At 36.7% G+C, this 24,390-nt stretch overlaps 3 protein-coding genes across 3 annotated transcripts; 1 reads left to right on the forward strand and 2 right to left on the reverse strand.

Moving 5' to 3' along the window:
* Nucleotides 1-725: 725 nt before the first annotated feature.
* Nucleotides 726-5,962, reverse strand: LOC132560925 (acyl-coenzyme A amino acid N-acyltransferase 1-like). Its single transcript, XM_060225630.1, has 6 exons — nucleotides 5,879-5,962; nucleotides 4,116-4,351; nucleotides 3,705-3,968; nucleotides 3,329-3,501; nucleotides 2,309-2,422; nucleotides 726-818 (listed from the first exon to the last, which is right to left on the reverse strand). Exons 2-6 carry the CDS (start codon nucleotides 4,333-4,335, stop codon nucleotides 726-728), a joined length of 864 nt encoding a protein of 287 aa, XP_060081613.1. The 5' UTR covers nucleotides 4,336-4,351; nucleotides 5,879-5,962.
* Nucleotides 5,963-8,446: 2,484 nt separating this feature from the next.
* LOC132560926 (mannan endo-1,4-beta-mannosidase-like) lies at nucleotides 8,447-13,458 on the forward strand. Its single transcript, XM_060225631.1, has 9 exons — nucleotides 8,447-8,501; nucleotides 8,766-8,900; nucleotides 9,063-9,161; nucleotides 9,390-9,575; nucleotides 10,155-10,358; nucleotides 10,969-11,395; nucleotides 11,769-11,922; nucleotides 12,714-12,785; nucleotides 13,222-13,458. The coding sequence occupies exons 1-9, from the start codon at nucleotides 8,447-8,449 to the stop codon at nucleotides 13,456-13,458; spliced, it is 1,569 nt and encodes a 522-aa protein (XP_060081614.1).
* Nucleotides 12,607-23,204, reverse strand: LOC132560902 (acyl-coenzyme A thioesterase 5-like). The gene is made up of 10 exons (XM_060225606.1): nucleotides 23,120-23,204; nucleotides 21,805-21,860; nucleotides 19,440-19,739; nucleotides 18,900-19,163; nucleotides 18,339-18,508; nucleotides 17,592-17,705; nucleotides 17,214-17,302; nucleotides 16,586-16,676; nucleotides 16,172-16,373; nucleotides 12,607-13,774 (listed from the first exon to the last, which is right to left on the reverse strand). Exons 2-10 carry the CDS (start codon nucleotides 21,833-21,835, stop codon nucleotides 13,671-13,673), a joined length of 1,365 nt encoding a protein of 454 aa, XP_060081589.1. The 5' UTR covers nucleotides 21,836-21,860; nucleotides 23,120-23,204; the 3' UTR covers nucleotides 12,607-13,670.
* Between the last annotated feature and the right edge of the window lie 1,186 nt (nucleotides 23,205-24,390).

Below are 24,390 nucleotides of genomic sequence, written 5' to 3' on the forward strand. Positions count from 1 at the left end.
CGATCGTCTCGATTCGAATTTAAAGGAGTGGTGTGGCTTGTACAAATACGATTTCAGTCATCATAGTAAAGGAGATCGTATTTGGCACTATGTACAGGCCACAATGACAATACAAATATTTTGTAGATATATATTCTAATGCAAATCCTTAGTGCATGGAATGACGAAATGGACATGAAATGGCATACACAATTTTACACGAATTTGCTATTTATATGTTCGTGGAATTGTATACGTTTTTCCATTTCTTGTGATATTGATTCCTTCTTGTTTTGCTAACAAAATATTCATGTACATGTAACCGCTACTTTCGCAAGATCACTGTTTTCACTGTTTTAGGTAACTCAACATAAATGTAGTAATTATGCCGATTAACAATGAATGTACATGATAATACGTTAGAAGCTAGTTTTTCAACAGACATGAATTTGGAACTTGTATTTACAGAAAGGTGATACACTCATTTAGTGATATCATGATTTGTACGTTATGTGATTCTTTATCTAATGCCAGTCAATGAGGGAGAATATGTCTGGTGGAATCAGAAACGGCAAATGTTTACAAGGATGGGTGATCTATACTAACGCATTGCAAAGTATTGCATTGTTATTTTGTATATTTTACATGATTATTTAAATATAAGGGATGTTGATATTCCAGTAATTTGTGCCCAATACTTTCCTTTGTTTCATAACGGAATCTATTTGAACTAAAACATATTTTACTTAGTTGTTTACGACTGGAATGACGTCATCGCCATGACTGTACGGTCGTAGTGTGACGTATGGGATACCATTGATGCTGACCACTGCCTTCACCTGATATACAATTAGAAATTAGAGTCGTACTTGTTAGACCTTTGTAGAACAGTTCGGTGTTCAAGTTAAAGTGATGCGAGTTGTGACCTGTGCGACACGGTTTTAAGACTGCCACTAACCTCATATTAATAAGGGTTATGCATAGAAGGTAGTTTAGTCTACCTACTGGCGATATTTTCAGACTTTCGTCAAAACAGATCAATAGCTTTAACATTGAATTCTAAGCTGATAGAGAGCTTCCGACTTACCCGCGTGATAGATATATGCAGCCAAAAGGAAATCAAATTCTTTTTATATACTTGGATAATACATACAGTTCATTGGAATAATTGCGCTCTATCAAAACCAGCCGGACCGGAAAGTTTATATAGTACCACAACAGTTTACGAAATAATAACGCCATTATTCTGTTTCTTGGTGTGATGAGAACCTGGGCGTGTTTGATGTGCCTTGGTTTGCCTGTTGATTACCTTGTTCTCATTTGAGAATGGGCATTACTTACTTGGATTGGTCAAAATTTACATGGCCGGTGTTGTCGATGAAGACGAGTTTTAATCTCCTTATAATTTTCAGGATTCTCTATGCAAATCTTTCTTTTGTTCCTATTTTGCCACAGTTATATTGAATTTGAGAATTATGTTTACGTTGAAATATTGGTATTTTATGGAGTTATTTAATTACAAAGAACGAAGAGCGAAACGCTGATAACACTGCATATAGTTCATTGGCTAATTGTACTCCTTAACAAACAGCAAAGACTGAAAGGTTCACAACAGCAGAGACCCAGCGACTGACAGTATCTTACAGTTTAAGAAATAATTTTACTTCATTAAAAACAACAAAGGCTGAAAGACTGATAACACTGCTAGTACATAGTTGTATAGAATAGTTGTAGTTGTACAAAATATAAAAGACCGAAAGGCTGGCAACACAATACAACTCATCGGAAAACTGTACTCCATCACACAGGAAAAACACAAAACCAGTGATGATTATTTTCAACAATCTGCCAGGAAACTGAGAACAGAAAGAGACGAAAGCGACAACATCTCTGTAAATATGACAACGCAAATGGACATACAGTGCATTACATGAAATACATTTAATGGCGTCAGTCTGTAAGGCACAAGCGGCCATGTAAAGACAGGATCGATTACAATCTATGTGGCACGAAGTTAAACCAATAGACCGCTCATCATACTTACCTACAGAGTGATAATCAAGGGTACTTCACTAGCAATTTTTTTAGATGCTTTGCTTCTATATTTTGTTATATTATCTTACGTGACTACGTAATATTATGCGTCATATCATGGGTCTTATATCCAATCAAAATATGTCCATATTGTATATAAATGTGTTATACATTTAATGTTTCTGCTGATTTGCATCTTTATTGTTGCCTCCAAACTACTGTAATTGCAAGAATGTAATTAAACATTAATATATTAATCGATCGATCAGTTGATTGATTTGATCAGTTGACTTACCAGTGGAGAATGTAGAGCTACCAGCTGCGCTATTTCAGCCCCTTTAGATACACCAAGAATCCCTACTCCACCAGGCTGAACACTAGGGTGACTGTTTAGATAATGGACGCCTTCCTAAATAAATATAGAAAATATCATGTTATGTACCATGCATATCAACCCATGTATTAATGTGATACTACAAACTTCCAAATACTATTTAGTGTTATTCATGTCAAGGATGTTTAATGCATGCAGTGGAAAGAAGACCGAGTGGAGTAGCTTCAGCGAGCAGTGATGTAATTTTTTATCTAATCCTAACATTATCTACCTGTGCCCCCTTCATTTTAAGGCTGCGTCGACTTGGCACTGACTGACCACACCAGAGCTGTATTGTCGACTTGTGAGAAATAACAAAATAAATACGAAGAAATGTCTTCATAATTAGGACTAATTGTGGCACAACATATAAATATAAATCTTTCTTATGTTCATAATTTGGAATGATTTTATCAAATTTGAGTTTGGATTATGTTGGCATTTTCTTGTTGTTTCTATAAAGTAATATTTAAGCTGTTAACAAAACAAAAAACAAAAAACAAAAAAACAAAAAATAAAACTTGAATGTGCGTTTCGTTTCGATATAGGTCAGACTACAACCTTTACTTTTTAATATATTTCCAAGATATTACTATAAATGACATGCTTTACACACTAATTGGTAACAATGTGCTCAAAGTTACTTTATTTCATATTCCAGGTATTCCATATTGCTGAAGTTATCGTGACTTGTATCAGATGTCGACTGTCGACAGGAACATTCAACTTCGCCGACATTTTTACATGTTTGTGATATTCAACAGTGCATATAAGCACACGCAGTTTTCTATCGGCAAATGATGTTGATGAACTAATGTTAGATACACTGAATACATGTTCAATTCAATTGTTAGTATGATCACTATCAAAAACTCTTCTTACATTCTTATCACTTGCTCTGAATTGGTCCAAAATTTCGAGAGCAAATATACCTCAAGTTACCTTAAAATAGTCGATGCTCAAGATGCTAAAAAGCGACTCGGGCAGGTCTTTGTATCCGAAGTATGCCAGTGATAACACGACGAACCCACGAGAGGCCAAAAGGGAAGCACGGTATTCAATAAGCCCACCCGCTGAGCCGAACAGGTCCATCACTCCGGGAAATTGGCCTTTACCTACGTAAAAATTCAAACCGCTTTTAACTGATGAAAGGGCTCAACTGTTTAAGCTCACAATATTAGACACAGATAGGTTAAAACTTCTATGAAGACGTATCCACATACATCCATTAAAAACCGTTAGTAAGGAGGACAAATTGCGAAATAACTGGAGAGGAAAGATTCGTAGAAGACTTTATTTCGGCCTAACTTGCCCTTACCTGGCGGTATAAACAGCACGCCCCGTATATTTCCTACCTCCACCGGAACTCTCTTTACGTTCTTGCCTTTGTACCACCGCAGCACTTCAGTCGTGGACAGCGGTGGAATAGAAATTTCGTGAAGATGATCAAAAGCGCGATGCTCTGTGAAGACTTCAAACTTAATCGTTTGTGCGGTGGTAACGTCCTTCTTAAAGAGACGTAGCCCTGGTCTCTGACCAGGTATCGGCTGTAGACTCCACACTAGTCCCATCTGATCAACGCCTAAAATCATTACAATCGAGTACATAGCTTGATCAAAATGTCAATAGTGTACAAAACCAACGATACCTCACAAAACACCAGACTATTTCTTATGACTGTTTAAGATTAAAGGAAATTATTCTTCATTGTACAATATAGTCTACTCACCGGTGTAAGTACCTGATACGGACGGCTGGACACACACGTCGATACAGCCATCATTATCTGCCATATAACAACCGCACGCACTGAAAGCCATACTGCCCTCCCTGACCACAGAACGGATAGTTGCCCTCTGATTCGAACCCAGTCCTGTCACACGGACAGTGAATCTGTCGTCCACCAAAACCTCATTGGGGAAAGCTGATAGGGTAACATTTTTTGCCATGTCGACTTCAAATTACCTGTAATATATAGAGAAAATCCATCCCTGACAGAAAGTAGCTGAATTAATTCGGTAGACTGATGTCTTAGTGAGTCAGAGTTTACATGCCAATCCTTTGCAGAACGATGAAAACCAATTACCTCTGTTATAGGTGCTCTGAATGGTGTTCTCCGGAAGCTCGTGCTCATATGATTGTGGTGTTACAAATAATTGTTGAGAATGTATTCGTTAAATTTCGACAAACTGTATTTCAATAGAAACTAACTGTAATTTCTCTCTAAGATTATGTGTTTTTGTTTCCTTTAAGCATGAGTACCAATCTAGTAACAAAGACTTTGTCAAGTCTCTCATTTTTACTTCACGTTACATGAATGATGTCTTTAAATGACAGGAGACCTGTCCATTGTACAGATATACAGCTGTATGACAAGCTTGATGATTTCAATTCCTCTATTGTGAATTTTCCATTTCTGGATAGCAACGATCCCCTGACAGAAACACAGTCTCAAGAGATGCAGGTTGATGAATATAAGGGCAAGTTTTACGGTCGTCATAGATATTTTTTTGTTTGTACGATATTAAGCTTGACGTATTTGATGTTCGTTAGTTTGCCTGTTGGTTCCGCTGTTGTATACCTTGTTCTCACTAGTACTTGTTTGGAATGACAGGTGTCGTCGATGAAAGTGAAGATGCTTGATCTTCCGGAAACCCCAGGCCTTTTTCTCCTGATACTTTTTCATGAGTCTACGTGTGAATCTTTCTTTTGTTCATATTTTACCCTAGTTTTATTGAATTTGAGTTTGGATCATGATAACGTTCAAATGTTGGGATTTTCCTGTTTTCATATACAAGCACCCATCAGAAAAGGAAAATAGGACACGACAGACCCTTTTTAGTGTCTTCCACATCATCCACTTACCGTGAGTTTTACGTACAACGCAACAATCATTTGTTAGATCCGCTGGTATGATGTTGTAGATATATTCGTTCGTATGCCCGGTAGGTTTTGTTGTTATGAATATATATCTCATTTGCTAACGTGACTACGCAAATGGTGTAGCAATTTAACACTTTAATAAATCTCCCGTAACACCTTGCACGTCCTCAATCCTAGGGGTCCAGTGAAATTCTTTCTTATGTTTAGACATTACCCTCCTTCATCTGTTTCGACATTTTTCGATGATTTTTTTTCCTCTGTCGCCTTCTAAACTTTGTTTAGAGCTTTTTCATCCGACTGACGATGTACTTTTTATTCATTGTTTTCTTCTATTGTGTCCTACGCTAAAGTCGTATTGAATGGTGAATGATTTACGTATTTTTGTCTTTTGTACAAACATCAAGACCTTCACCTGGTCAGGCAATAAAATTACAGGTTTGTTCTCATTTACCAAACTTTTGTTACAGAGGAACGAGACCATTGGCAAGGCAGTACAAAGAGGGGTAACTCTGGTAAAAAACACAAGGATACCGGATGGCTATATGTTATGGTTAGTCATCCCATGGAATTCAAATCGCATGACAAACTATTAAAGTGAAAATATCTTACCTGCAGACCTGCTATTCTCAAGTACTTCAACAGATCTTGGTACAAAATGTACCCACCGGTGCGATAGATTTTATCCCATGTTTACCTCTGCGTTAAGGAGTAAAGGTCAAGGATACTCTAAAATTAAAGCAAATATTGAGACCGGTTTCTAAATTCCGGTTTTGACATTATTTACGTTGATATGAAAAAACTCACTCCTGCATATTAAAAACACATGGGTAGGCTGTATATTGATGTGCTATAGATATGATAAAAACACAAAAATATAATTATGATGGTGTCGCAAGCACGCGTTTAAATTCATGATGAATTTTCTTGCTCGCGAAGTATATACAGGAAGCTATGGTAATGAGAAACATAATTAAGCACTTAAAATAGAGGCTAATCTTCAAACATGAATTCAGCGTTAGGGTCCTGAATGTGAGAAATACGACAGGTATTAAGAGAAAGCTTCGTACTGTATGTGTCACTTAAAGAAAATGCGTTTACTGATAAGAATATTGCCGGCACGGGAGAAAGGTTATGTAAAGTCTTAATCCTTGTAAAGGTTCAGTAGCTCTTCACAAGTGTATAACGTTGAGTGACAAACAGGTAAGGCAGATTCTATACAGTTACACTTCGTGCAATAATCTTCATAGAATAATGGCTCTATAGGTCATACATATGAACATAACATAACATTTTGTTTAATTTACTACTATTTAACATTAGAAATAAAAGCAGTTTGTTATCGTATATGTAATAGGGTTAAGTTTTAGGTAATTTTGGCCGCCGTTGTCTAGCGTCGCGCCGTTTGGATTTCCGCGTCGTCTGTGATCGTTATAAATGTATGTATATATGTTGCGTCTATATGTTTAGTTTGCCCGTGTGACGTAGTGTGTCTACTTATGTCCAGTTATTGTCTCGTTTTCGTTCTTTGGTCTTTGTCTGTATTTGGCGGGTTTTCAGTGGACAAAGGGGACATTGACCATTACGGACGATTGAAACCTCCGTCCAGATTATGAACACCTTGTCCCGTAAATTTAATCATCTACGATCCCAATGATATCAGTCAATTGTCTACGATCATAATGAGCCCTATGTTACTTTAGGACCCTTGACCCATTGTTGGGGGTCTTTAGGGTTTAACCTAATAAACATCTGGAACCGGACCTGGTGTTCGCCCTCATTATTTTTATAAAACAACCAAATTTACATATAATTTACGTCCGCGGCGACATATTGGTCAAGTATCATAATACCTTGAACGACTTCCTGTTTCAGCGCGCCAGAGTCAATCTTATTTATAGAAAATCTTAGATGCAACACAACTTGTTAAATTTTCACTGGAAATACTATTTTCTGACCTGTCTTGAATCTCCTATTATGTCTCTTCTACCTGACTTCAGCAGTTGTTCGTCAGATTTACGTTCGCATCAGACGATTGCATTAAATCCGCTGTTTGGATACGTTGCATGCTGCTTAGTACAATCCCCTTGCAAAACTAAACTTTCTTCCGGTGTTGTCACCGAATTTCTTACAACTCTGGTCCAGTTAGATTCAATATCCAGTTACTACTCAATATATCAATTAAAAAATTAAAAAAACAAGTGCTTGTAACGAAATATTTTCTGATGCATGTCATCTTCGATGGATTTTTTTAAACAATCTTTTAGGGTTTGTTTCATCTCATGATATAGCCACATTACATATGCGGTGATTTTGTCATAGTAATAGTACCTCTGAACCTAAAACTCGGATCAAACAGATATTTGCCCCTCAAAATACATGGAGGCATGAATTGGAATGATCTGTTATTTGATTGCTAGTGTTAGCGCATGCGTACTAATGATATAAATCTTTAAACTCGATTAGAAACGCGAGGGAAAATACTGCTTGTCCAGTAACAGTGTGTTACGCTGTAAATTGATGGGGGTCAAAACTACCATTAATCAAGTACAGATGTAGGTATTGCATTGAGAAGGCACTATGACCTAAAGTGTTTACGTGTGTCAAAGCCAATTCGAAATTCGGGGGCTTGTTTCAAATATAGTCACGATTTTGGTGCAAGATGTAGATAACTAGCAATATGAACATGCTGATCTGAGACGAAGTTGAACTGTTTGATGCTCGTCAGTATGCCTGGTGGTTCCGCTGACTTTGTTCTCGTTTGGATTGACCGCGAAGACGTTTACCATAACGAAAGACCTAGTCTTATTGTCCTTGTACTTTTATTGTGGTTTCTATCTCTTTTTTATTCATATTTAGCCAAAGTTTCATCGAGTGGGGGTTTAAAGTAAAATTGTGTTGATATGTCAGTATTTTCTATCTTGCTTTCAAAGTGACATCTTTAGCAACGAGCTCTTGTAATAAATGTACTGTTATAATGCTCGTTTGTGTGTTATTTCATTTGTAATTGGTTTATGATATCCTGGTAAAAGACCTTGTTCAGACGTATGTGGTTTCCCCATCTACTTCTGCCGCTAAGGCTCCTAACGGGTTTGCTGTTTTGACATTCATTCTCTGAACATCAATTATTATTATCTAATTTACGATTGGACCTACATAATGTATCCCATCTTCAGGACGATGGACAAGTGGTTGACTGTTGGGGTGTTAGCTGTACTAGTTGGAGACGTTCTGGGTGAGATCACAATACTTCTATAAACGGTAAAGCCTGTTTTCGAAATCATGATCGGAATATTATCACTATACGATGTGTAGATAAGGGTTACACGTGACTAGTTTTTTTAAGTTCTTTCATTTCCATAAGTTTTAAAAAAATTTGATAATTTGAGAGCATGATAGAATACATAGCGAGTACAACTAATTTTTTCTGTTGATTTCCTTGCCAATATGATCTTAACATTAAAAGTTCCTAATCTCGTTCCTTATCACACTTTATCAGGTGTGACTTATCAGTTGGTGACCCAGAAGAAGTCGTTCTACGACGCCGAACACTACTGTCAGACCCATGGTGGTCATCTAGTGTCCATCCACTCGGCCGCGGAGAACCAGCATGTGTACAACCTCTGTCGACAGCGTACGTATACGTGTGATGACCATGACATAAAACTGACAAATGATTTTTGAAAATTACCAAAGTACACCGGTCTATTAATTATACTTATTATTAGTCATAACCTTGTTCAGACACGATGAAAGTCTCCAGTTAGAATCTAAATGTTTTATCAAATGTTGACAGATTCCGGTCGATACTGCTGGATTGGGCTAGAAAAAGAATCGACTGGACACTTCCGCTGGACAGATGGATCGGCCTTTACCTACAACAACTTCCACTCCGGTGAGGAATCGCCTATCTTTGTTTCGAGTAGACACACTATAAAGTAAGCTGGGATTAAAGCTTACACACACACACACTCTCTCTCTCTCTCTCTCTCTCACACACACACACACACACACACACACACACATTGAAGCTTACGCCTATATTTAGAGTAATGCATTTACTGAAACAAAATATACGGACGATACATATCGCTACTTATGTAATTATCTGGGTTTTTCCCAGGCGAGCCTGACAATTACAACAACGAGGAAGGATGTGCCTTGATGCCCCTACACGACTCTAACTATCCGAATGGTCTGTGGAGTGACAAGATGTGTGTGGCTCACTACGATCTCTCCAACTTTGTGTGCAAGATGTCAGGGACTTCACACATGACTTCACCAACACCTGTTGTTACAAACCCGCCAAGTAAATAATAGTGTTTTTTATTATGTGTATGTGGGTCATAGGAATGTAATAAAGTTTGAGATTTTTCACATCAGAGCCATTGACTCTATCTCAAACACGTAAATCATGTTGGTGTTCCATTTCCTTGTTTGAGAATTGGTTTTCGACGTAGGACTGTCTTCTTTAAATTGTGTGAAGATCATTCACATTCATACTTTAATTTTTTATTTACTCTTCGGTCTGACATTTCGAGAGATCAATTCACTGGCTTAACCTTGGAAACTATGTATTCTTAGCGATGAGGAGAAGGCGGTCACTTTTAAATAATGGATAACCGTTTTAAGTATAACTGTATATTTTATGTATATAATCGTGTCTCATAAGCCAATTAATGGGTGGGCATTTTTACTATGAGGGAATATATTTTAAAGAAATTGTATATATTGTGTAAAAATGTGTGACACGGAAATAAAATAAATAAATAAAATTAAATTAATTAAATAAAATCTTAATCAATGTTAGAAAGATAACTCAGAACTCCATAATTCTTTCAAACGTCTGCTGTTCTTTGTTGACACTGTATAAATCTCTTCTCCCCAGGTCACACGCACAGTTCCGGCACGCACAAACTGTACGTACAAGGGACCCACCTTATGATGGATGGTCATCGAATCTTTTTGTCCGGTACAAACCAGCCATGGGTGTCATATGCCTATGATTTTGGAAACCACCAGTACGCCTCGAGGAAGACAAAGTTCGAACAGGCCCTGCAACAAGTGCACCAGGCTGGAGGAAACTCTATAAGTAGGTTTCATCTGTGTTGATGGCGATGAAACCATGTGAATAATTGTTGGCTTTCAGCATTCAGCTCATTTTAATTTCTGAGCAATGTTACAAGGATTATTGTAAACTGAAAGAATCATATCGCAGGCATATTGACATAACAATTGCATGGTCAAGCATACTAGCACCGGAATGGACATCTAGTTGTAAAATTACTGCATTATCTAGTATGATTAAAATCCCTTTGATGGCAGAGACTAAAATGAATCTTGATTGGTCATGGTGATTTAATTTTCTAAATAAATAGGGTTTTAATAGGTGTTGAGTCATCGGATTCTATGAAGTAGTTAATTAATGACATCTTCATTATATTTCCTAATTTTGTAATTATATTAAATGGAAATCATTATACGGGGAATTATTATACAAATCTAGTTCTATCAATACATCAAAATATTGTTATAGGCTTGCGGCATTTTGTATTACGTATCCATTGTAAAGAGAACATGTGGTTTCAAAGCAAATTTGTTATAGTTGTCTTCAATCTGATGTCACGTGTGACTACATGAAATGATGGAAAAAAACTGAGATTAGTGCATTCATCACTTACTATTGCTTCGGTAATAAACAGGAACGTGGATACATATTGAGGGGGAAACATCACCACAGTTCGACAGCAGCGGTCGAGTGACAGGATTAGATCGGGACGGCACGTTCATCAGTGACATGAGAGAATATCTCCAAGCCGCGAGGCGCTACAACATCCTGATCTTCCCTACGCTTTGGAATGCGGCTGTCAACCAAAACTACCACTACCGTTTAGATGGACTAATCAAGGATCAATCCAAGCTTCAGTCCTACATTGACCACGCGCTCATTCCAATGGTGCAGGCGCTCAAGGACGAACCGGCTCTTGGTGGATGGGACATTATGAACGAACCCGAAGGCGAACTCAAAGCGAACGTGTACAGCGCTGATCCGTGTTTCGACACCCGACCATTGAACAATCAGGGTCCCGGATGGGCCGGTAAATTGTACACCGCCCAAGAACTTGCCAAGTATGTTTATATAGTGGAAAACAATAGTTTAATGTTAGGGTATATTGTTAGGATTAAAGTCCCTACTGATATGAAGTTATATGGTATGGTTTACCAATACGGCCTATGACTGCATTTCTTCGAACATCCTGGATAAGTTTCAGTTGAAGTGGTAACAAATTACACTCATCATGTATGCTTTGCAGTATTATTGTTTCGATTAGTTTATTCAACATACCAAAAACCCTATTTATTTGCTGAATTACATCCTATGTGACAAATCATGGTAATTTTCCAATTGACATGAAAGTGTACTTTAGAAAGGATTCTTCTAGTGTTGTAATAATGCTTGTGGAATCGTTTTAAGATAAGTCTATCATACTCTGACATACAGGTTCATCAACTGGCAGGCAGCCGCCATCAAGAGTGCCGATCCTCACGCTATGGTCACTGTCGGTGCCTGGAACCCTAAATCTAACACCGATAATTTCGGATTCCACAACTTGTACAAAGACGAGTGTCTGAAGAAAGCTGGCGGAAAACAGCTAGTAAGTGGATGATAACTGGTTGGTACATTCAATTTATTTTGTGACAGCTGGCGAAAAAGACAGTCTTCATGTGTGCATTGTAAATCGTAAAACATGTCAACAGTCAATGTCCTAGAACAATGAAGAGATGAAAAATGAATGCTGGTTATGAGTCAAAAGCAAATACGTCGTGGGGATCTGAAGGAAACCGCAAGAGCACGTGCTCTGACATTTTATACGAGACATTATGTACCAGGTTAAACATTAATTGAGATTTCTGTAATCACAGTATGCATATTAATATGGGAATGACTATTGCGGTCTCGAAACATATTCGTAAACATTTAACGTTTTGCCTTGAGAGTGTGAATCAGGGCTGGTAAATATAAAACGTTTGTATACCCTGCTCCAATGCATGGAAGTATAATTGGTGAATTTGTACAAATTGACAAACATGAGCTCTGAGCCTTAACTTTAACCGATTACCATCTTAATACAACAAGGTGTAGACCGTAATTGTAAGATACAATGGGGGAGGATATGGACAAAATACGTTGAGAGGTTATCAACATATGACATCGATTCGAAACGGAACGTGACGGACATACATCCAATCCCTCATAAAATTGACGTGGACATAAAAACAACCGAGGTTACAAACAAATTGGTTATTACTTTTTACTGTAAACATGGTCAACTCACGAGAAATTTCATATTGCGTTTTATTAACAAAAATGAACAAAATACATCTTAGTACACTGTATATATTTAATGGCATAATTGGTTGTTTAACTATGGTTTTCTCACTTCAGGGAACACTGACATTCTACTCCTTTCATACGTACGCATTTAACGGTCACTACGATGGACAATCTCCTTTCCAGGTAGGTTCTTCGGAATACGTCAGTTTCTGTGATTTGTTGGCACATTTTTATCAGGACATATCAGTAGATAGACTCCCCAGTGTTGATGTTACGCTTATAATATTAATTAAAATTACATATAAAATCATATCAGTATACATTCATGGGCAATGTCCCTATATAACAGCATTTTCCCGATGTTCAATTAAAAGTAGCATAACCTTATCCCTATTTTTTCAATATTTCTCAATATGATTGTTTATCTGTCGTGAAAATTATTTGCTGTTTTCTAAGAACATTATGCATAAATTAAGTATTGGTTTCATATCTTCACAAATGAACTCAACCACCTTATTCAGTCCGTCTTGAAATCCTTATGTTGTTATCCTTGGGGTGCTGCCATTCATGCGGACCTTCTAGCTCCTGCACTTGTATGTGCACTACTTCCGTTTTACAGCACAGCCTCAGTGAATTTGGTGTCGACAAACCCGTGGTTATTGCGGAGTTTAACCAGAAGAAAGGGGGTGGAATGACTTCACAACAACAATATCAATACGCATATAATCACGGCTACTCGGGCGCATTGGCATGGGCCTACGACAGTGGTTGGTCAACCGAGCAACATGGTGTATCTTCTATTCGTTCAAAAAACGACCAATCAAAGGGTGGACTCGTTGCCATCAATTTAAGTTGAAATGAATTATGAATTTCTAACTGTAAATGTTTTTGGTTAATGCATTAATTCATCATTTGGGTTTGTTGATGACAAATCAGGAAAGGTCGCTAGAGAATCCAGGAATCTCACAGTATAGCTACTTATAACATACTATTGTGACTGGTTGATTTATGGAAGCTCCGTGTAACATACCATGTTGATTTGTGTAAGCCTTGTCGACACATACATGATCAAGGTTTAAGGTGTGTTCGGAAGAATGTTTGTATTCTTTTCCATGCATCTTCTTGGGCACGTGCATGCTGCTCTCGCACACCACCGATAACGAATGTCATACCTAGATAAATACCGAATGTAAATCAGTTCATAAGTTTAACGGTAAAACACTTATTACGTGGAGGGTATTAATGCAATGATTGACACAGAATGTTTCAGACTCTAGCCAATAGATAAATTATAAACTATCACAGGAATGTTTCAGACTCTAGCCAATAGATAAATTATAAACTGACAAAGGAATGTTTCAGACTCTAGCCAATAGATAAATTATAAACTGACAAAGGAATGTTTCAGACTCTAGCCAATAGATAAATTATAAACTGACAAAGGAATGTTTCAGACTCTAGCCAATAGATAAATTATAAACTGACAAAGGAATGTTTCAGACTCTAGCCAATAGATAAATTATAAACTATCACAGGAATGTTTCAGACTCTAGCCAATAGATAAATTATAAACTATCACAGGAATGTTTCAGACTCTAGCCAATAGATAAATTATAAACTATCACAGGAATGTTTCAGACTCTAGCCAATAGATAAATTATAAACTGACAAAGGAATGTTTCAGACTCTAGCCAATAGATAAATTATAAACTATCACAGGAATGTTTCAGACTCTAGCCAATAGATAAATTATAAACTAACAAAGGAATGTTTCAGACTCTAGTCAATAGATAAATTATAAACTGACAAAGGAATGTTTCAGACTCTAGCCAATAGATAAATTATAAACTGACAAAGGAATGTTTCTGACTCTAGCCAATAGATAAATTATAAACTGACAAAGGAATGTTTCAGACTCTAGCCAATAGATAAATTATAAACTATCACAGGAATGTTTCAGACTCTAGCCAATAGATAAATTATAAACTGACAAAGGAATGTTTCAGACTCTAGCCAATAGATAAATTATAAATTGACAAAGGAATGTTTCAGACTCTAGCCAATAGATAAATTATAAACTATCACAGGAATGTTTCAGACTCTAGCCAATAGATAAATTATAAACTGACAAAGGAATGTTTCAGACTCAAGCCAATAGATAAATTTTAAATTGACAAAGGAATGTTTCAGACTCTAGCCAATAGATAAATTATAAACTATCACAGGAATGTTTCAGACTCTAGCCAATAGATAAATTATAAACTGACAAAGGAATGTTTCAGACTCTAGCCAATAGATAAATCATAAATTGACAAAGGAATGTTTTAGACTCTAGCCAATAGATAAATTATAAACTATCACAGGAATGTTTCAGACTCTAGCCAATCGATAAATTACAACCTATCATAGGAACGTTTCAGAATCAAGCCAATACATAAATTATAAACTGACAAAAGAATGTTTCAGACTCTAGTTAATAGATAAATTATAAACTATCACAATTAATGAAATTTTATTTCAGAATATACATATACTTTACGTTGTTCTAAATTTATCTGATATATGAAAGTTACAAATTGTATTTATTTATAGGGTTCGTGCACCTCCCCGTCTTGATTTTCTCTTTTCTTTTGATCACTTCGGATTTTCCTGAGTAACCTCCCAGGCTTCAAAATGTAAGTCCATAGCATCACTGACAAGTCCTGGACGGACGGGAAAGCTTTATGATGCAATTTAATTCATTGTTTGATTCTACTGCGTCTAACTTTAAATGTGTGTCTTTTGTACAATCTGAGAGATGTCCCGAGACGATATCTGGCAATCATTTAATCAAAGGAAGTGCAGACATCATTGTTTCAGCCCCTCTTATGAAAGAAAGTAGGTGTGGATATCTCTGGACATAAAATACGTACAACTTGTTAAACCGGTTGTAATTTCCACATGGACTGTTCGAAGTGTAATTGTCAAAAAAAAGCACATTTCAATACAAATTCAGAATTAGATAAACAAAGCCAAATAACGCATTATATACACATGTACATATGAAGCTGAATGCTAAGGACCTTAACAATTGAAACCTACTAGTCGACTGAAGAAATTATGTAGAGGAACACCCAAAGTAATGCGTTAACCCCAAACAAAGTGAGGCTTGTTAACTTATGTTAAGTATACCATCACATGTATATGTACTTTGCATTGTCGAAATCTGAAATCGTGTCACCGTTTTCTTCCCGCAAGTCGATGACTATACGATATATTTATGCATCTTGTATAACGTTTAGACGAGACTTGTCGATACATCTTAAAGCAGGATTTCCTGAACTCTGATTATAAATTCGATATGATAAAAAAAATTAAACAAAAAAGAAAGATTTTTAAAAAGTTAAGTGAATATTTTTCTACTCAAGTATTGTGATTTCCTAGGGTAATTATGGGGAATGTAAACAATAACAGTTGATACATGAGTGAAATACCTTTCAAAATCACTCTTTCAAAAAGATACATTACCGAAAGTTGTTTCTCACAGTATTTGAATATAATTTCATGACAGCGAATTATAGAACACTTACGAAAAACTTTATGATAGGAAAGACTAGTGACAGGTGTGTAGGGCGGCTCGATCATATGTCCAGTTCCTTTGTACACAACCAACTCCATTTTGTGTTTATGGTCCTCTGGGAAGTCTTCGTACTGTCGCTGCTGCAGTCGGTAGTCTGTAAGTTGATCATCTGAGCCACACATATTTAGGAATGCCACATCTCGCTGCCACACCTGAACGTCATCAAGACCAAAATGGTGTTGAGTACATGAATACGACCGATCAAAGCCGTTGACCAGCAAGATGATGAACTATAAACAGTATTTATCTTTAAAGGTTAGATAACAGAAGGCAATTAGATTAACTCAATAAATCAATAGGAACATTATTACACTTACTATTTAGAAAACAACTGAACACAAATGGAATTAAGTTTCTATCTTACCGGGAAAAAATGGGCGTTTTCCTTTGGTACGACGCAGTTTTTAAATATTACATAATTCTCATCGGTAAATACAAATTTAGAAGAATCCAATCTGGAAGAGAAATGTGTCATTGATATACGGAGAACTATAACTTGTGCTTAACATAGTGACTTCATTTCAGACAATGCCGTCTGTAATAAAGAACATTATGGCGATAGAAACATGTGATAGATCTAATGGAGATGCGTACTGATTTGTTTACCGACATAGCTCACCATTTACAATATAAAGTATTGTAAGTAAGTGGATACATATACATACTTTTACAGTACATCATTTGCATGTTGTCCATCTGTGTCATAACTAGTACATCAAAGACTAAGTATACTCCCTTCAACAACATGCCAAGTTTTCAGGAAAATTTATAACTTAGAATTAAAATCTATTCGTGAACTAGGACGGTGGTCTTTTCTGATATTTCCGTTGCCCTTACTTGATGCTCTGTTACAACATCACGACACGTTGACCTGACGGACTTTCACAAAGGAAATTTAGTGGTATATAAAAGTATATCTACAAAGGTCATTAGTATTGCAACAGTTCAATCCAGAGCAGCAGCCAACAGCTTCTGTATACTTGATAACTCACGGGGCATCCGGTTCCATTGTTTCACAACCATTCTTCATAGCGGAGATAGAGAGACAAGGTACACCGTTGATACTGATGAGAGCACGCACCTGTCAGATAAGTGAGCTACATAGGTTAAATCTGTGTTAAATTTGATAAATTAAACGGGGAAATAAAGGTAGACAATACTGATGTTACCGTTCACAGATATAACTTTGTAGTAGTGATGGTAAAGTACACACAGATATACAAATGTAATTTTGTAGTAGTGATAGTAACGTTCACACAGACATCAATGTTCTGCATTTAATGTACACAAATGACTAGGAAAATACGTGACAACGTGACCAGAAATACGTATAAAGTTGGTAATGAATGCATACTGACACATATAAGTACCTGTGGACAATGGATTGCTATTAATTGAGCTAATTCTCCCCCCTTGGACAGTCCTAGTATACCAATACCGTTTGGAATAACGCTTGGGTGAGTGCTGAGAAAATTAACAGCTTCCTGAAACATCAAGGACATGTTGTCAATTAAATGAATGTTGAAGATAAAATGGCAAACAAACACATATCTACGTAATAAAGTTCAAAACGTAAGCACAATCGGAACGTCGTAAGTGGGAAGTATGCATCATCATGTTTTTGTACCAGGGATATTTTCATCAGAGAATTCTAATGTTGTATGTTATGGTATTAGGTGAAACGTGCAGAAATATCCTTTGAAGACATTGTTTACAACACATAGAAAATAATTCCATGAATATACGGATCATGCCATATAAACAAATGGAAAAAGGTTCCACTAAGGGCCTAACTAATTTATCTTAGAACAATACGTGCTACCTCGTTATCATTTTAGACAGCCCCACCCCCCGCAGAATGCGGGCCTTTACTGTACGTAGAGTTTTGTAATGTTCTCCGATACAGATCAAACCTCGATTAAACATGATTCACTTTAATCTGACATAAACCGTAAACCTCCAAGTGTGAACTTGTTCTAAACTGTTGTAGTAGGAAATCAATTTACACATTATCAAAATTAAGCGAATGAAAATGATAAATACGATAATTAATTAAATAAACAAAAAAAATGACATTTTAAAATGAGAAATTAACGGAACGACGAGATAAAATTCACCTTAAAGTATGTTAGGTCGAGTTCCCAAAACGATTTAGGTAGGTCCTGGTAACCAAAGAATGCCAAGGCCAGAGTTACAAACCCTCTCGATGCCAGCAATGCCGCCCTTGTATCAATGAGACCCCCCGCAGTGCCGTACATGTCGATCACACCAGGAAATGGGCCGGGACCTATAATACACACCACAGTTTCAGGGGCATACAAAACATGTCACAATTTGGAAATGGTAGTATGTATAGGTATGAATAATAGACACCTAGAATACACACAATTTGAGACATAAACTTGGTTTCACACATGTCCATCGACATATGTATATATTTATACTAAACGTAAAGGACCTACCAACTCATTCAGGAATGGATTTGGCCATAAATATGTATGCAAAGTCCACCATTTAGGAACCATTCGGAAATACAAAAAAACAAAACAAAAAAAAAACAATAAAATGTGTTTTACTCAAGTTACCACAAACGACAGACCCCATAACATCAAGATTCAAGAAATAGATCCAGATCAATGAGATCGATAACAATTTTAGTGACAGTCAGGGGTGAGTACCTGGAGGAATGAACAGACGGCCCCGCAGAGAGCCTTGCGCGACATCTATCATTTTGACATCCCTCGCCTTGTACAATCGCTCGAGAATGGTAGTTGCCAAAAGCTGCGGGGCTTTCTGTGCAATGTCCTCTGTAGTGTGATGTCCACTGAACACGTTCAGACTGATAATTTCTGGAGTGGACACGTCCTTCTTACCCGGACGTAACCCTGGTCTATTTCCCGGAGCCTGCTCCATACTCCACATAAGACCCATGGCGTCAACACCTTAAAAGAGTGACATTCATAAGCCAATGAATCAGAGAAAAAGTAACCAAGAAATGTTTTACCTACTCACTGACATACAAAAATTAACGAGAAATATTGTTCTGTTCAACGGAAAAATATAGTATATTACATGTCATGTGATGGTGTGCAGAGTAATTTTGGCAGTTTCATTCCTTATAGTAATTACAGCTCCTTATTTTTGTTCGTTATCAATCATTGTGATTTCGAATGTATCACCATCGATTCAGACTGGCAACGAAATCACATTTAACTTACCTTTATAATTCCCAGCCAAACTTTCCTGTTCACTGATGTCAACACATCCATGTTCATTGGCTCTAAAACATCCTGTCGACGTGAATAGGACATCCCCACCATCACATATGTTGGCCTGGATTGTGATATCGTCACCCTGATTCAATCCCTGCACGTGCACTGCAAACCTGTCGTCCACCTGTACCTCATTAGGCACCGCTGAAATTCTCACACAATGCGCACGTGCATGTGTGAGACGCGTCCATTTGTCACTTGTCTGGCAGACACTCTTGTATGTGTGCAATATTCTTAAGAATCTGCCTGTATGATTTGTAAAAGATCATTTTGATAACATGTCTAAGCCGGCTTTACAGTTTTTAAGAGGAAGAGAATTATGTGAGTGCCGATTCGTTGACGCACCTTTTTCCGTACAGTTTGATATTACATTTTGCATAATATGTAAGTTTCGTTTCGGAACAAACATTTAACGATGGGCTAGACTGCGACTCATGTGAAACATTTCTGTTACTTAAAGTGTACCCTGAGAGGTCAGCTATGTTGACCTTGAAAAATAGTTCTGCACATAAAATACACTATGCCGAAAACGCGAATGCCGTGGAATGTTCCGTTACTGAGAAACTGCGACTTTTCTGAAAAACACACCTTTGGCTGAGAGGCGTTGACCTCGTTTTCGGGCACCCAAACCTGTGACGTCATAAGTTCAACGCTTTTGTTGATGCAGCCATATTGTCTTTACTGTGCTACATGTGATTGTGATCTATTTTGGGATTTTCCGTGGTAATTTCTTTGTTTATTTACGTGAAAGTACTTCACATCTTCGCAATATCTAAGGTAGTGAACGAGGGGTAGGTGAATTAGCGCTTAAATCCGCTAAAATGGCTTCCTATCGAGGAGGGAAGCGGTGTGTATGGTTGTCCTAACACTAACACGGATAGGGTGTCGATGCATGACGTCGATAAATAAAACTGATTGTTGATTAAACAAAAGTATATTTGTTAGGTTGATATTTTGTTATTAATTCTACAACTAAACATTTTAAATTGATAGGCTAGTCTATGACTTAGGCGGTCATAGGAATATTACTCCTTCGTAATCGTGAATGCCTAATACTCGGAGAAGGCCTAGTCGTGAATGGGTCACGGGAATTTTGAGAATTTTCATACTACTATTATATAGTATAGAATAGAATTATTAGAATTTATAGAAAAGGTTATGTGTGTATGTTGTTTGTATAAGGTGTATTTGGTTTTTCGATCTTCCAGAAGACGATGTTGTTTAGTTATTAATTTTGCGATCGTAAAAATAACAATAAGATCACCAATCTTGATTTGAAAACACAGTTCACAGTGTAGAGATGTCATCTAAACTCATGATCACACCTGTGCCTGGTTAGGTAATTAGCACCTCTGTGGCTGGAAAAAACAATTGTGACACCTGTGAGGCGACACGCCTGTCGACTAACAACAGACGCGTACCAGTGCTAGGGTAAAAACCAGTCAAATAATTGTTTAAACTTCTGAAACATCCAATTTTTATTATTAACACAGCGGAGGGTGTTATAATTGGTTGCTGACACGCTATCTATATATATCCATAGTGCTACGAAAATTCCCTGGAAAGAAAAATTCCCCTCGGACGAAACTTCTTTAAGAAAATTCCCGACACCTCGTGAATGTATGCATAGTCTTGCACAAACGCGATTTCCCGACGTCAGAAATTGTTGATCGAGACTTGAAGATAGTAAAATTAGTCCAAAACCACACCCAATTTTATTTTGTTTCTTTGAAACGACGATTCACTGTTCGACTACTTTCACGACTACTGGTGAGACCCAGTGAAGTACGTGCCAATCTATGTTGCCCAAGCGATCGTCACTTTTCGAAGGGTCATTTTCCTCCTCACTGGATACATCGTCTTGTAATTCCAGTTCAAATAGGACTATTCCGTCTTCAGACATATCATTCACACCATAATCAGACTCCTCAAAACTCATGCTCAAATCGCTCTCAGTTGCGGTGTCGTTGTCACTGTCAGTCATGTTGACTGCCATTTCTGTTGAACTTATGACGTCACGAGTAGACGAGCCTCGATTCCGCGGAAAGGACGATTCGGCTGATTAGGTCTGGGCGGACAGGTGAAAATCGACAACTTTGAGCTTTAATAACTCGACACTGGGGCGACGGATTTTGACGGGGTTTTCATTATTATTATTTTTACGGCATTCTTAACATTATATCTAAATATAAAATTACTCTCAGTGTACACTTTAAAACACAACAATTCTTAAATGCTATTTCTCAGTCCAAAACATGATATTCCTGAAATATAATTATAACTTCAATAATATCCTAAGAAGAAAACGTACCTTTCTGTGACAGTCTTGATAAAAGCGTCATATTTAGGAAAGTCTGAAGGTCCCAACTACAAGTTAAAATGATACTTTTAATTTTTTTCTGTTCATAGCGTTTCAGAATATACAATAAACTTTTGCAGCTCTGGGTGTAACGAAGACAGTGTTTCTTAAAAGTCGTACAGAAACAGTATAAAATTCCCGAATTATTTACAAATTTCCAAACCTACTGATAATGGTGATCCGAGGATAAAATATGAACAGAAGAAAGATTTACACCATTAATACAAGGTAATACTGAGACCTGGTGTTCCGGAAAAAATAAGCGTCTTCTATTTCATCGACGACACCCATCATTTAAACATTGGTCAATCAAGCAGATAATATCAATTTCTCGAGTGTGAACCACGTTTACAAAAACGAATTCACATGGCATGCTTTTGAGCCTAAAACACCTCTTACTTGATATCGCCACAGAAAATGGATTATTTGTCAATGAGATAATGATAGTTACTGACCACAAAACACTCTCCCACCACACCCGACCCTATTCCTCCCTAGTTATGGATAAACCTCCCCATAGTCTTTAACGACTTAATATAATATTCAACAACAAGATGCTACAAACTCTGAGGAAAAATTTTGAATGCAATCTGATAACTCATTTTATCGCTCCATAGACGTTGGGAAGTGAGGAGTGGGCTGTGAAATATAAAGATTAATGTTTGAATATATGTTACACTAATATAGAGTCTAAAATCATGCAAATACTTGATAATTAACAATAAATACTACACCACAGTTAGAAATCCAGGGAAAAAGGACTTGTGATAACGAAGGCAATACGAGGGCAAAAGGAAGATAAATTTAATTAAAGTTGACGATTCAAAGCTAATAATTTCAGAAATTAATCTGCTAATCTACGTGGACATAATGTTTGAGCATTTAGTCCTTGTATAGTATTACGACGGTACAATGTGTTCTAGTGATAAAAATGTATACATTGAATAGAGTTTAAAATGGTCAAAGTGACAGAATTATCCCCCCTGTTACATACAACTTGGTTTAATGTGACGGATATGTATATGCATGCTGAAGCATCTATTTACATAGATATTACGCGAATAATGTCAGCCATACATGAATGTTAACACGCACTATTTTTGTAACAACGAAGTGTATGTAACACACATTGACTTGTCAATTAGTATATTGTGCCATGTGTGTATGGTGAATCCGTCATCCGTACTACATATACAAGCCGCCTCCCTACATCAATTGTGATCATCATAAATAAGCTGTATTCAAATGCTGTTTTATGCAAACTTACCTTAATCAATCCATGCGATCAAAACAAGCATTTGGTATAAACGTGGGGATATGTCAAACCATCTTACATCGCAAAGGTAAGCGATCAACTTGTGAACTTCGCCGACCTCAATACTGAATACTAAACTGGTGCAAAGGACAGGTAGCGGTCACATAAGTCCGGAAATGACAAAAATACTTTTTTTTTAGTTTTTTTTTATGCTCGGTACTGATTATGAATATTTTATTATGGTGTACATTTGTAGGATGGTAAAAAAACAAAACCAAACATAGATCTGCAGTGTGTATTAGAGACTTTTTGGCTTGCGTTCGATAGAGAGGTGTAATTTTCACCAAATGTTAAATACTACCCCGTCCCCTCACACCCACCCAAAATAAATGAATAAAGAAATAAAATGAAATAGATAAAAATTAACAAAAAGATTTTTAAAAATAGAATAAAATAGATAATTCAAAATAGATTGATAAATAGAAAATGATATTTGTATGGTAATAACCGTAGTGACTACAAACTTATCTGAGTTCATCTTGACGGAATTAGATGATCTGTCCACACTGGGACATTGTACAAGTATCCTTGTCGTGGTTTTCGAATTCGATTCAATCTCTATATCACGAATGGGGTATCCTCTTGGTGTGACATCGAGTCAGGTGTTCCCAAAAAAGTCATGCAAGTGTTATGAGCGATTTCGAGTTATCATCCGTTGTATTTTTCCGAAGTCTTTCTTTTACTGAATATAGGTATTTTTTTGTAAAGCCGTTTATAATGTAATGTTCCGGATTTGTATGATAATATTACAGAGCAGTGTTCTAGTTTTCCTTGTCTATATACAAATGCAGAAGTTAAGATTTAAAAATATACTACCCGTAATTTTCATTTCACGAGCCAAACTAACATTGCTGAAGGGTGAATTTTCAGCCAGTATTGTTCTGATAATATCACATAGGAGATTAACAGAATGAATCAAACACCAGTTTGCCTTTAATCATCCCTCAGTACAGCTCAATATCTTATTGTCATTAAATTAAATGCCCACTAAACAAATGCGTTGAATGTTTGAAATAATATATAAAACTTTTTACACAGAGAATATACTGTCCATAATCAAATTGTAACTTCAATTTCAAGACACTGACCATGTATTTTATGCATCAGGTTACTTTTTATTTTTTTTTATTTAAATGTTGAAACTGAAACACATTATTAATCAAGTGTTGAAATACAGATGTCTTCAGTCACCATGAAATGCAACGTTACGTACAATTTTTGTA

This window comes from Ylistrum balloti, unplaced genomic scaffold (assembly GCF_031769215.1).
Source record: "Ylistrum balloti isolate Yb309-2 unplaced genomic scaffold, AGI_CSIRO_Ybal_v1 Utg371130, whole genome shotgun sequence".
In the NCBI taxonomy this organism is placed as follows: domain Eukaryota; kingdom Metazoa; phylum Mollusca; class Bivalvia; order Pectinida; family Pectinidae; genus Ylistrum; species Ylistrum balloti.

What these genes read in the sequence shown, in the direction of transcription:
- LOC132560926 (XM_060225631.1), top strand. Translation starts at nt 8,447, where the DNA reads ATGGACAAGTGGTTGACTGTTGGGGTGTTAGCTGTACTAGTTGGAGAC. An exon ending in ACCGCCCAAGAACTTGCCAA is followed by an intron (nt 11,396 to 11,768) that starts GTATGTTTATAT and finishes TCTGACATACAG; the next exon opens with GTTCATCAACTGGCAGGCAG. An exon ending in AAGCTGGCGGAAAACAGCTA is followed by an intron (nt 11,923 to 12,713) that starts GTAAGTGGATGA and finishes TTCTCACTTCAG; the next exon opens with GGAACACTGACATTCTACTC.
- LOC132560902 (XM_060225606.1), bottom strand. Translation starts at nt 21,835, where the DNA reads ATGACGCTTTTATCAAGACTGTCACAGAAAG. An exon ending in CCGTCTGTTCATTCCTCCAG is followed by an intron (nt 18,509 to 18,899) that starts GTACTCACCCCT and finishes TGTGTATTATAG; the next exon opens with GTCCCGGCCCATTTCCTGGT. An exon ending in TCGACCTAACATACTTTAAG is followed by an intron (nt 17,706 to 18,338) that starts GTGAATTTTATC and finishes TTGATGTTTCAG; the next exon opens with GAAGCTGTTAATTTTCTCAG.
- LOC132560925 (XM_060225630.1), bottom strand. Translation starts at nt 4,335, where the DNA reads ATGGCAAAAAATGTTACCCTATCAGCTTTCCCCAATGAGGTTTTGGTG. An exon ending in CGTGCTGTTTATACCGCCAG is followed by an intron (nt 3,502 to 3,704) that starts GTAAGGGCAAGT and finishes ATTTTTACGTAG; the next exon opens with GTAAAGGCCAATTTCCCGGA. An exon ending in TGAGCATCGACTATTTTAAG is followed by an intron (nt 2,423 to 3,328) that starts GTAACTTGAGGT and finishes ATATTTATTTAG; the next exon opens with GAAGGCGTCCATTATCTAAA.